The sequence below is a fragment of the Nicotiana tomentosiformis genome, chromosome 4 (genome assembly GCF_000390325.3).
Source record: "Nicotiana tomentosiformis chromosome 4, ASM39032v3, whole genome shotgun sequence".
Lineage (NCBI taxonomy): Eukaryota > Viridiplantae > Streptophyta > Magnoliopsida > Solanales > Solanaceae > Nicotiana > Nicotiana tomentosiformis.
The window spans coordinates 99,625,186-99,639,756 of NC_090815.1; the positions used below are offsets into that span (position 1 = coordinate 99,625,186).

Below are 14,571 nucleotides of genomic sequence, written 5' to 3' on the forward strand. Positions count from 1 at the left end.
AAAGAAATAAAAATGGGGGAAACAGGGCTATAACTCTCGGAATGACTGACCGGGTCGTTACATGAAGTTTTAGCAAATGAACTAAATAACTTAAGCATGTTTAGTGAGAAGTTTTAGCAAATAAACTAAATAATTTAAGCATGTTTAGTCTGAAGTTTTAGCAAATGAACTAAATAACTTCAGCATGTTTAGTCTGAAGTTTTAGAAAATGAACTAAATAGCTTCAGCATGTTTAGACTGAATTTTCAGATAAAATTCATGACAAAATTATAGACTGCAGGATAAATAAGTTCAACTTCAGGATGTGGCATTGCAATTCCACTGATATATTAGGTAAAATTCACTTACTTTAACATGATTACAAATATAAGTTTATAACCTTAATGTTATACTGAATAAAGTTTAATGACCCTACACAAAATTAACTCTATTAACAAAAATACTAAAATAATTTCCCCAACGCCTAGAAAAAGGAAACGATAAAAATTACCGAAGAATACAAGTAACGGAATGTGCAACATGAATCACATATATATTGCAAAGGAATTGAATACATACGATAATCTTCAACCAATTTTGGTATAATTGTTGAATTTTCTTTCATTTTCAGACCAAAATTAATACTGCACGTACTGTACATTCATGTGTCCACTCAAACATCTAAAACCATAATCATGAAAAAATTAAAATCAAATATAATACATTAACATGAAACAACTTCATGCTACATTAGCATGAAGTTTTAGCTTCAAGGTAAAACAACTTCATGCAAATGTGATTATGAAGATGAATCTGGACAAGTTTTTATTTTTTATAAAGTTGCTGAGAGCAGAGGAGGAGATCGTTTTATATCTTTTGTCAGGGGTGTAATTGTTATATTATTAAGGATTTTTTGTGAGATGGCTACCAAATCAATAACATTAAAAAATAAGGTACATGTTAAAAGGTGACACAAATATAGGGTACGACTGCAAATCTCCCAATAACAAAGAAGCAGATGATGCCTTTGTGGTATGCGTTCAATTGAATTTCGACATGTAACATCGATTATGAACCCTTACTAAATATAATAAATTCAATACTAATTAAGAATTTTAGAATTTTAATCCATCAACGCTACTAGGGTTAGGTGTTCTTGAGACATAAAAAAACAAATATGATTTAAAAGTAATAAAATAAAAACAATAAATTATAAAATTGAATAAAGTTTCAGTTGAATATATTGCATAGAGATGATTGAGGGTTTCTATGGAAGAGTTTCTTCTTTTATCAAGTTAAGTGAATAGGATAGAAAAATACCATTTTCATAATGTTACACTCTTTTCTTTAACTTTTATTATACATCTCAAATCCAAGTTCTAGAATATAATTATATATTATTTTTAAAATTTTGGTACTCCTTCATATGAGATACGCGGGAGACGTGTATACTCTAAGATTAGTTTATCAAATATTTTAATTATCCATTTACCAAAGTTTACCAAATATCCTAATTACGGACTTTTTGGCATAACACTTTTAACCCGCGCCCGAAACTATTTACATTCAGCTAGCTAAAAAGTGTATAAATTTGTATATAATATATATAATGTACATATATACAAAAATTGTACAAAAAACATATATTTTTCGGCTATTATCTTAAGAGTGGCTATATAGTTGTTTTGGTAATTAAGTAATTTTATTTACCAAAGAAAAATATATGTACAAGCAAAACAAAATCCATAAAGTCGGACAGCCCCAACCTTCTACATTCATCTTCTCTTCTTCCCTATCCCCTTAGTTACAAAAATAGACAAAATTTAACTAAGGAAAGAAATTCATCCTTCTCAATTGCCCCGCAAGTTTTCGATCCCAGTGTCCCCTGCAATGAACACCTTGTGTTATTAATCTGCTTAGAACTTCAACACTTCTCGACTTTTTTTGGAAGATTCTTAAGTTCCGCTCGTGCCACAAGTAATACACACATCCTGTCATTGTTAATCTATATATTCCAGCTTTAGTATCCTTTGCATTTGCATTCGTAACTATCCATGCAAGTTCTTGATTCCATCCCATTGGCCCTCTGTTTATTTTCATCCATGTGAGCATTTTATCCCATAGGGCAGCAGATAAGTGGCACTTAAAAAATAGGTGCTCAATGGATTCATCATCATTGTCACACAGAGGATAAATTAGCTTAGTTATCACACCCCACTTTGATAATCTATCTCTAGTATATGGCCTCTCAAGTGCCGTCAATTGTAGTCTGAATATCCATTTAGGATATCCTGAATTGCTGCATATTAGTCTCCTCCAACTCACCTTTGGATAATCTCCTCTAAGTTTGTTGTATATCTTCTTGATTGAGAGGTGGCTGGTCTTCGAGATGTCTTCATATAAGTATCTTGCTTTCTCCAAGGCATCCTTTTCCTTCATCACCTTTTTAACCATCCAGGTCGCTTGTGGAGGTCCCACCCCCCGCTTCACATAGTAACTATGAACCCATTGTATCCAAAGTCTATTCTTCTTTTGGCACATGTTCCAGAAATGCTTGCATATCACAGCTTTATTCCATATGTATATATTAATGACATTGAACCCTCCCGCTGACTTAGGATAGCACACATTATCCCATGATAGTGTTACAATGTCATTTTTCTGATTTTGATCTACTTCGTATAAAACCAATAAAAGCAAATCCTATGCTTAGAGAAAATTGCAACTAGAGAAACGGAAAGTAAAAAAACTTGGCAAGGTTATATTACTCTTAAGCACAATGAATTAAAATTATATGTATAATAGGTACTATAAACATAAATAAAGAAATGTAAAGAAAAACTTTTAGTCCTTTAATAATAATTCCAATTTCCAATATCGGGAAATTAGACATCATTAAACGAGGTATTGTTACTTAATATATCCAATAACTCTTTAAATTTAGGGGCGAAATACATAAACGGACCCTTTAAGTTATTCCTAACGACCAACTAGACACTTTCAATGAGCCCATTTTCATTTACGAAAAATATATTTGGCCACACTAATATTGACCGAAATGTCCAGAATGGGGGCATTATGGTAACTTCGCACAGTTTTTGAGGGCATAATGGATAATTGTGCATTTTTATTTTTCATCTCTACCCTTTAGCAGATTTTTATTAAGAATTCAATTTTTTCAAACAACTCTCTCTCATTATTTTAATTGTATTACCTTCCCAAAGCTTCTTTCACATATACACATGCATGACTACATCATTTTTCATTAAGCACTCAATGCACATATAGACAAACTATACCAAACGAAATACATTAAAATATACACATAGTATACTAGAGGAAATACGTATACATTTAAACTACTATACTCATCTTGCATTGGTCACTTTCTAACCCTATACTCTTAAATATACAGTGCTTCACCTAAGAAGCTTGTCTAGCCCCCATTTTTCTATCTTTATTTTCTCTTTCTTCATCTCTTATCTTTCTTTTAGTTTTAAGGGTTAGATTAAGGAATAGGGGGACGGGAGAAGGAATAATGCTTCAAAAGTCTATGTTGTATTTCTTGGTAAGAGGCCTGGATTATACAACTCTTGGCGTCGGTGTGCTCCTATGGTTACTGGTGTCAAGGGTAGTATCTTCAAGGCTTTCAAATCAAATGATGAAGCCATAGCAGCGTTCAATGAGTTCAAAAAAAGTTGCCAAACTGAGAATATATCGGTATCAAAGGTGTATATGGTATTTCATGGAAAAAGGCCCAGATTATACAGTTCTTGGTGTGAGTGTGCTCCTATGGTTATAGGTTTCAAAGGAAGCATCTTCCAGTCTTTCAAATCTTATGATGAAACCATAGCAGCATTCAATGAATTTCAAGAAAAAAATGCTGACAGTAAAGAACCATCTTCAAGTTCGTTTGTAGATGAAAGTGGTGTAGGGGTTGAAGGGGACAATGGAGCAAGTGTTATTTCATCTGTGTTGTTAGTTGAAATATTCATAGGGATGAAGATATCAAAAATTATTCAGTTTGATTATTAATAAAACTATTTTTCCCCTTATGAACTAAATATTATGTATATTGTTGGATCTTAATTGAAAAGTTTAGTTTTAAGTGTCAAAGTGTTATCATCTACTGACTAGATGTTAAGTAGTTATAAGCATTAGATTCATTTTGTACCTGTTTTAAATCTTACTACACTGATCCATGATATTCATTAGATTTTGGACAATGTCTGGAATGTTAGATAAACTTTCTACATTTGTTTGATTCTGGAAAATTATAGTAATGTCAGATTTTGGACACTGTTTGATTCATCTCTAAAAAATTTCTTCTTGTGACAAGAACTTGGGAAGTTTGCTTCATAAGTACTTCTTCTATTCTCAACTATCTTCAAGTTTTTTTACATATATCTTGACAATACATTTTCCTACTATCCAAGGTTGGAGTCATAAGTTCAATGTGCTATCTTAATTTGGCAAAAAATTGACCACCTTTAGAGGACTTAATTAATCTTTACAAATGCTACTTTTAGTTCTTTCATTGGATTAGGTATCAAACAAACAATTGTTGAAGACAATTAGATTGTTTTGTTAACTGGTATCAAACGATCATTTAAGTAAAAAAAATGATTCAAAGACATAATAATATAGTTTCATTAATAAGAGATTTCATAACATCACCAAAACATAATAAGATCAATAAAAACATTACCATAATGGGTAGACAACTTCATAGACTATTAGAAAAACATCACCATAAGCAAAAGACAACTTGAGAGAAAACTTCATAATGCATGGACTACTCAATATTCTGGGTCACAGAGAAATACTTGTTGGTTTTGGAGGCGGATTCAGTGTCACTAGTGATAACAATAATAGAATTTCTCTTAGTTCCATTTTGGACGGATGGTGTGGGCATATCATCAAGCATGGTATAAATTGAAGTTAGCGGATGCTCCTCCAACATGACACTTTTTAGGTAATCAATGCTTGAGTCACGAACCAGCCTCTCAAACAATTCATTAACCTCACACTTTAGCTTAGTAAAGTCACGCTTAAGATCTTGGTACTAAATATTATGACTAACGGGTGAACCATGGAGTGGTTGTTCAACAACTTTCTTGATCGGAGTCCTATCCATCGTATTGTTTAGATGTAGTAGTACTTTCAGTTTGTTTGACTTATGTAGGGTTAGCATACGAGAAAAATATATAAGGAGAGGTATAATAGCTATTCCACTTCCCACTAGGACTTAAAGTCTCTTTGTAGAGACCCTATGCAGCCATTACACTTTCCAATAGCCACCTCCACTCCTCCATGCGGACATTACACTTTCCAGCGGCCACTTCCACTCCTTCATGCATCCATTACACTTCTCAGTAGCCCCTTCCACTCCTCCATGCAACCATTACACTTTCCAGTAGTCAATTTCACTCCTCCATGCACCATTACGCTCCTACATGCAACTATTACTCTCCTCCATGACTGCAATTAATTATCGAAGCTTATCTTTATCCATCCACCTATACAGATTTTGGATAATTATTTTATAACTTCTCCCATATAGTGACAGTGCCCTTCATAGATTTTATCTCATAGTTTTAACCTTAGATTTATCAGACTTGAGTAAGCCAAGTAAAGGATACTTATTTGACCCTTGTTTAGGTTTAGGCTTACATTAAGGTTTAGGTTTTGGTTCTCTTTTGGTTTAAATTCATTTCGGTTTAGGTTTTGGTGGTTGAATTCTGATTAATAATGAATCGGTCTCCAAAATTTTGTATTGGTAAATACAATTTTTAATTTTTCGTGTTGATTTTTCCACTTCTCTATGAGCAAATTAATGTCGATTTTTAGACTTTTTCTTAGAGATAAGCTTTCCAGTCTTGTTCTTGGTTGTAAAAGGGTAGAAAGGAATAGGTGGACTTGGCCTAAAACTATTAAAAACTGTGTAGTTCTAGTTTAGTTATTTTTTGCACTAAATATATTAAATAATTTCCAGTTTAAATAGGCTTTTCTTAATTGAGTAGTCTTCTTAAAATAAATAAGTATAACAATAATCCAAGAAAAAAATACAGGCAATATTATAAGGAACAATCATATTAATCCAGAAACATGTTCTTACAATACTACTTTGATCTATTGGAAGTCACTACAAATAACTAAAAGCACATATGATGAGCTAAGCATTAGGTGTTCCTTGCACTTGAACAAAGAAAATCACAGCCCTTGATGTAGCCTCAACTAGTTCAAAGAGAAGAATACTTCCTTTCTTCAGATTATCGTCGACAACAAATTATTTACACCCCTTAACGAGTCTTCTCCGAACACCACCTGTGAGAGTCACATCCCACTCCTTCCCATTACATAGAAGCATTATTTTAACCGAAATATGAGGAAGATAGTCACATATGCTCTTTGGAAGAAACAAGAAAAATATATGTAATGACCCGACCGGTCGTTTTGAGTATTTGCACTTTGCTCGGTAGTTTGAGGGCATGAGTAGCTCCGTATGATGTATTATGACTTGTGCGAATTATCAGTTTTGGTTTTCAGGTTAATCGAAATTGAGTTGGAAGAATAAATTTCATGATTTAAGCTTTAAGTTGGAAGAGTTGACCAAGTTTGACTTTTGTAAATTTGACCCCAGAATGGAGTTTTGATAATTCTATTAGGTCCGGATGGTGATTTTAGACTCGGGTGTATGCCTGGATTTGTAATTGGATATTTCTGAAAGGATTCAGCGCTAATTGGCGAAAGTTGGAAATTTGAAGAATTGGAAAGTTCATAAGTTTGACTGGAAGTTGACTTTGAGCATATCGGATTCGGATTGTGGTTCCGGAAATTGGAAATTCTTTATGTCATTTGAAACTTGTGTGCAAAATTTGGGTTCATTTCGAATTGATTTGATATGTTTCGGCGTGAATTTTGGAAGGTGAAAGTTGAAGTTCATTAAATTTTGATTTGAGGCGCGATTCATCATTTTGATGTTGTTATATGTGATTTAAGGCCTCGAGTAGGTCCATGTTATGTTATGGGACTTGTTGGTATATTTGGACGGGGTCTCGAGGGGTTTGGGTGAGTTTCGGATGAGGCTCAGACCATTTCATCGCATGTTGCATTTGGCTAAGGTTGCTGGTTCTGGTGTGGCTGCATCTGCAGACAATTGGTCGCAGAAGAAACGTCGCAGATGTGGGGTCTTCTTCGCACAAGCTAGGTGAGACCTGGGCAAGAAAGATCGCAGAAGCGGAATTAAGGGAGCATCTGCGCATTCGTAGAAGCGTAAGTCTAGCCGCAGAAGCGGGAGTTGGTTGGCGCACCTGCGTGTGCATATAAGCGGGAAAAATTCGTAGGTGCGGAAGGGCTGGTCTTCATAGGGCTTCGTAGAAGCTAGATTTTTCTGCAGAAGCAGAGGTTGCAGATGCAACAATTTGACCGCATATGCGGAAATGACTGGGCAGAAGCTTTTAAATCGAGGGTTTAGTCATTTTATTCATATATGGAGCTATAGACCTCGGATTGAGACGTTTCTTGAAGAAATTTTCACCATGTGACTTGGGGTAAGTATTCTTGACTCACTTGTGATTATATTTCGTGATTTTATCTTCGTTTATGGTAATTGGATTACGGATTTTAAAGAAAAATTGGGGGTTTTAGCCTAAAGTTTCATAGAATGAGTTTTTGAGTTTTGAATATCAATCCGGAGTCGCATTTGAGTGAAACTAGTATGGTTGGACTCGAAATTAAATGGGTTATCGGATTTTGTGAGTTTTTTTGGGTTCTGAGGTGCGGGCTGATGTAGCCCAAACTCACACCACTGATTGGGATTGTGAGGCGGTCGATGTAATTATAAATACCCAACGTGAGTCGGGGTCGATTCCACAGAGAGCTTTATATTGGATTAGGTATATACCTAGTCTAAGTATATGACATGCCCAAGATTGCACTTCCACATATTCGGTTGTTTCTTTTCTACTTCTAATTTTTATGCTAATGATTGTAATTGTAAATCTATGGGACAATGTTTTTGGTATTGTTATTTTTCAGGTTATAAAAGATCTAGGGTTGCAACTTCTGCCTAGTTGGTTACCTACCGGATTGAGAGCTTTAGGGTATGTTTGGTTGGTCGGGATACAATATAACAATCACACGCGATTACTCACTCTATACCTCTCGGTAGTTTGAGTGATTTTACCCAATTTGGCTTTCTCAAGTCCAAATGGGTATGTCACGAAACAAGTGATAGATGCTCAAGTCGGGTCTTACTATCTCTAGATTCGATCCTTTAATTGGGGCTATCAATTTCTCGAGTTCACCCTAATTTCTTGTTAGCCAAGTTTTCCTAGACTTAGTCTCTCTTTCTCAAGAAGAGACTTAGTCAATTAGGCATGAATCAATATTTGCAACCATCAATTCTTAAATTCAAGCAAGAACTAGGCTATATATCATATACCCAATCATAAAAATGCCCTAAATCAATCACCCATTAGATACCCATATTAGGTTGGGTCACAACCCTAGCTAAGGGTTTAGCTACTCATAGAAAATGAAGAAATTAAAGAAGAAACTAAGATAAAACTCATAATAGATGATTAAGGGAAAAAAATCTAATGTTAAAATGATAAACTATTACAAAATTACCCAAAACAGTAAAGAAAAATGGCTATATATTCTCAGGTGTTCTAACTTAACCTAAAAATGACAAAAAGATCTATTTATACCCAGCTAAAATTATCGAACAAAATTGCCCCTGTGGAGGTTGTGCGGCCGCACAATTCTGTGTGCGGTCCGCACTTTGAAGCTAACTTGACTAGGTGGTCTTCTCCGGCTGCATAAATCTGGGGTGCGGCCGCACTTCCTCTGATTATGTGGACTGCACATTTATGAGTGCGGCCGCACTATTGATCTTGGGTTGGACATGGGAAATTTTTGCGGACAGCACATTTATGAGTGCGGCCGCACTTTTGCATTCTGTGGTCGCACAATAATAGTGCGGTCCGCACATCTTCAGGTCCCCAAAACACATCTCTCTGAACCTTGTCTTTTGTGGCCGCACCATAATTGTGCGGTCCACACTTTGTGAAGGAATTCTGACAGTGGCTCTTCAGAGTCTGCAGCCGCACACAGTATTGTGCGGTCCGCACTTTGGTCCCTTTTTCCTTATTTTGGTTCTTGTCCAATTTTTACTCCTTCTTAGTTGATTTTCATTTCTTTGGCTCGTTTCCCAATATTCTTGCAAGAAAGTACATTTCATTAGTTCTCGGGAATACCTTTAAGCATTTTTGAGCTAAAACGTAAGCAAAAGATAGCAAATAAGCAGTCAAAATCCCTACTTATCAACTCCCCCAAACTTAAGCTTTTGCTTGTCCTAAAGCAATTAAGGCTATTCCCACCTCCACTAGAAAAAGGCTATTTCAGCTGGCCTAAGTTGAATCAAACATATATCAATTGGGACCAACAATTACCCACACACTTATGAATCATTAACAAGCCTATTATTTGAATGTTAAAGCAGAAATAGATCTAATGTGATGCTTGAGCATCAAGAGTTGACTTAATTCCTCAAGAAAGTTTGCACTTTCATATAGGTCGTTGTGGATCCCAAACTCCTCCGCCTATACTCTCTGGAAGCTCATCTCTCTTAAAAATATAGCACTCAATGCAATGAATCGAGAAAGGTTCACTCATCACTCTCAAAATAATGTCACAAGCACGGCTCTAAGTACCATATGCTTGCCCCTCATGTAGATCACCACTAATGTAAGTTTACCCACCTTGAAATCACGTAGGTCTTTTTCGGCATGTAATGAAGGCTTTTGGACTAAGGAGGGAAATATCGGAATGGAATTGTTTCATTTTTCCTTTAGCACTACATTTTCTCTTTGTGGCTCATATTTTGCCGACTCTCTGAGTCATTTACTTTTTCCTTAGGGACTATCAATTTCTTGAGTTCACCCCAATTTCTTGTTAGCCACGTTTTCCTAGACTTAGTCTCTTTTTCTCAAGTAGAGACTAAGTCAATTAGGCATGAATCAATATTTGCAACCATTATTTCCTAAATTCAAGCAAGAACTAGGCTAAATATCATACACCCAACCTTAAACAAACCCTAAAAAAACACCCATTTGGTACCCATACTAGGGTTGGGTCACAACCCTAGCTAGAGATTTAGCTACTCATAGGCAAAAATGAAGAAACTAAGGAAGAAAATAAGATTAAACTCATAATAGATGATAAAGGGATGAAAATCCAATGTTAAAATGATAAACTAATCCAAAGTTTCCCAAAGCACTAAAGGAAAAACGGCTATCTACTTTCTGGAGTTCAAACTTAACCTAAATTTGACCCAAAAAAAACTATTTATACATAGCTGAAATTATTGGACAAAATTGCCCCTGCGAAGATTCTCCGGCCACACAATTCTGTGTGTGGTCCTCACTTTGAAGCTGGACTTAACAGGATGGACTTTTGCGGCCGCACAATTCTGGGTTGCGGCCGCACGTCATCAGATTCTGCGGATCGCACATTTCTGAGTGCGGCCACACTCTTGAATTTGAGCTTGACAAGAGGGACTTCTGCAGACCACACATTTCTGAGTACAGTCGCACTCTTGAATTCTGTGGCCGCACAATAATAGTACGGGCCGCACAATAATTGTGCGGTCCACACTTTGCGAAGGAATTTTGTCAGAGGTCCTTCATAGTCTGCGACCGTACTCAATATTGTGCGGTCCGCACTTTGCTCTTTTTGCTTTGTTTTAGTCCTTGTCCAAAAATACTCCTTCTTGAGTTGAATTTTATCATTTTGGCTCTTTTTCCAATGCTCCTGCAAGTAAGCACATTTTATTAGTTTTCAGGAATACCTTTAAGCATTTTTGAGCTAAAACTAAAGTAAAAGAGTGCAAATAAGTAGTCAAAATCCCTACTTATCAACTCCCCCAAACTTAAGCTTTTGCTTGTCCTCAAGCAAATAAGGTAATTCCCACCTCCACAAGAAAAAAGCTATATCAGCTGGCCTAAGTTGAATCAAACACACATCAATTAGGACCAACAATTACCCACACACTCATGAATTATCAACAAGGCCATGTTTTGAATGTTAAAGCGCAAATAGCTCTAATGTGATACTTGAGCATCAAGAGTTGACTTTACTCATCAAGGATATTCGCACTTTTATGTAGGTCACTGTGGATCCCAAAATCCTCCTCTGATACTCTCCGTAAGCTCATCTCACTCAAGAATGTAGCACTCAATTCAATGATTTGTGAAAGGTTCGCTCATCACTCTCAAAAGAATGTCATAAATACGGCTCTAAGTAGCATATGATTGCCCCACATGTAGATCACCACTAATGTAAGCTTACTCGACTTAAAATCGCGTAGGGCTTTTTCGGCATGTAATGAAGGCTTTTGGACTAAGGAGGGAAATGTTGGAATGGAACGGGTTCATCTTTCCTTTAGCACTCCATTTTCTCTTTTTGGCTCATACTTTGCCGACTCTTTGAGTCATTTTCTTTTTCCTTAGGGGAACTAGAGAGACTTTATATCACTCTTTCTTGGTCATGATATTCATATTCTCCTTCTTTGTTTTCTCCATGCTTTGCACTTTTGCTTTCTTTTGAATCCCTTCAACCCTTCAGATTATTCACTTTCTTTTTGTGTTTTTCTTTTGTTCTTTCTTTCTTTTTCTTTGCCTTTCCTTTTCTTCATTTCTTTTCACTTCTTGTGCCTTGATACCACTTTCAAACTCCTCATCTCTCCCCTAAACTTATGTTTTCTCCATTTGTTTCTCATGAGTGCTAAGGAAAGCTCGGGTGCCAAGAGATAGTCACTATAGAATGGGTAACGACTTGTAACATGGTTATCGAATGAAAAAGGCTTTAGGCTCAAAAGGGTTGACTAAAGATAACATCATTGGTGGGCCATGGAAGGTTTCAAAATGGGTTAAGGAGAGCCTACAATCACTTCTCAAGCCAAGCTAACTTAGAATTTCGCCTATAAACACATTCGGGGCAAGTTCTAGACCATTCGCACGGGTACTTGAACTTGTAACAAAATACCTCACTTCTCACACAACCGGATTGTTAAAGAGAATAGAGTCAAGGGCCCAAGACAACCGCATTTAGGATTGAAAATCGCTAATGGTTCAACTAAACCACCTGATGATTGCCTAAGTCAACACAAGAGTCACAAGGTCACTAACTAAAGCCATTTCTTTCCAAAAACTTGTTTTTAACCATAAGCGTGTAGTTAAGTGTGTTGGTACCAAGTGAAGAATACTTGACCCTTATTTATTCATTAATACTATTGTTTCTACCTAAACATCAAGAACGGACTCGATCCCTTAAGAAGGTTATCATGCCATCCATCATTGGGAAGAGCCACCCGGTTCACACCAAACCCACCTTTGGAAAGAACCGTGGCATAAAAAAACCAAAGGCTTATTGCTCACTTAAACGTAAAAAGAAGCTAACAAATCAAAAAGGAGCTAACAAATCAAAAAGAAGCTATTAAAGTAACTAAGAAGCTATACTATTAAGAAAACAAAATGAAGAAGTTATGAAATTAACTACTGAAAGTAAGGCAAATGGATATACAGACCGAGAGAAATATAATATATACAACAGAGATGAATATATACATAATGAGGGAGAAAATAAAGATAACATAAAAAGAGTATTAAAGTTATTACAGGCCAATGTCATCAAATCAAACCAAAATAGACCACCTCCCCTGAATAAGAACAAGCGTTGTCCTCAATACTTAGCAAAATCAAAATAAGGGAGAGTAGAGAGTAGAGAAAACTCCCTATGTGGTCTCAGGGTGACCGTCAACATCACCACCCTCGGGTTCCTCCAACTGTATCTCATCATCATCTGGCTGGGGAACAACAGGGTTGGCAAGCATCTGAAGCATCTCCTCAGCAGTGTGGGCAGCAAGATTTGGCTCGTCAAATTGGCCAGCTGGTGCCTCTGCTGGTGGTGCTGCTGGATCTGCTGGTACTAATGGATCTGTCTCCATTAGTAGGTCAAATGGCAAATCACTCGCGGCTGCGATCTTCGTCACCTGCTTTCTCAATCTCTCCACTGATTTCTTTGAAGCTGGGATTTCCTCATCTTCTTTGCCTACTTGCCCAACTCCTCAATAGCTCCCCTATGAGCCACCAGTGTACCCATAATGGTCTTCTAGTTCTCCAGAATCTTCTTCAATGTTTCCTCCACTGACGGAGGGACCTGTGGTGCTGTTGGGGTAGAAGACTGTGCTGCAACAACACTGGATATATCAGACAGCTTAGAAGTGGCTGTTTGCATCCAGTTGTTGAGACTCGCCAATGTCTGGGAGACACACAACGCAGTGAGTGGATAAGTGGATGAAGCTGGCACTGGTACTGAGGCTGATGGTCTAGAAGATGAAGGTGGTGGCATGTCAGTTGTCCCGGTGGAAAGCCCGGCTGCCGTAGGAGGTATGGGAGATATATATGGCCCAGCAGCAGACTCTGTACCCACCACCGATGGCTCATTAGACTGACCAACGATGGTAGTGGCCTTACCCTTGATGGGTTGTCCGCACCCTGCAGGTGGTACCATGAGAAGGGCTTCTTGGCCCTCACTTTCGTATCAAATGTCCTTGGCTCCACCTTTGCATCGTTGAAATATTCTGTGAGGGTGTTGGGATAAGGGTAGGAGCTTTCACCTTTTTGGACAGCTATTGTCATGTTGGCCGACATGATGGCACCCCCATTGATTGGGTACCCTGCCATAATCGAAGCCACCAAAACTTCTCGGGGAAGAGGAAGATTGTTCTCATTTCTGCTTGGGTCGATACGACAGCTCACAAAGGTCTGCCACCTTTTTGCTTCAAATTTAGGGTGTCTCGGAGAATAGGAACCCCTGCTGTGATCCACGGTGCTGGTGCTGCCAACATCTCTACTAGCCAAGGGCGAGCTACATCACCCATAGCAAGCTTCTCCAAGTACTGGATTGCCTCTACCTCTTCGAGTCCAAGGTAAGTGTTCAGAGTGATTGGGTTGAATCTGACTTTCAAATTTCTCACTTTGGTCACTTTGGTACCCTTCTTGATGTGTGCCACATTGGCATAAAACACCCGTACCAAATGCTCATTTGCATCGATGACACTTTGGGTTAACCCCATCCACCCTTTTCACTCCCGGAACTGTCGAAGGATATTTGGATTGTATTTATCCAAATCCTTCATTAAGAACTGTCGCTCAAGTATGAGCGATCTCTGGGGCCACCACTCTCTGAACCTTGTGAAGGTTGTCAAACTCACAAACCGATCCTCCCATGCTTCCTTCTTCTTCAACCTCTCTAGGCCGCCCACTCGAGTGTCACCTCTTCTACCATCATCATCATCATCTATTGCCATTGGTGCCAGAGGAGTAGGTGTAGAGGAGGGCTCTGAACCCTGACTACCGGCATCGGAACCCTCAGAAGAACTTGCTATAGTGGAGGGTTCGTCGTGCAATTGATATCTCCAAGTTGGTTGTGGTGGTTAGGACTGGGCCTCGGGTTGTACCTCCATTGACTGACCCTTAGAGGCTTCCCTAGATAGGGCATAGGAACTAGATTCAGAGGGCTCTG

The 14,571-nt window shown here is 37.6% G+C and overlaps 1 protein-coding gene across 1 annotated transcript; it reads right to left on the reverse strand.

The window, feature by feature from the left end:
- Positions 1-1,806: 1,806 nt before the first annotated feature.
- On the reverse strand, positions 1,807-2,433 carry LOC138910215 (uncharacterized). The gene has a single exon (XM_070201440.1). The coding sequence runs from the start codon at positions 2,431-2,433 to the stop codon at positions 1,807-1,809; it is 627 nt and encodes a 208-aa protein (XP_070057541.1).
- Between the last annotated feature and the right edge of the window lie 12,138 nt (positions 2,434-14,571).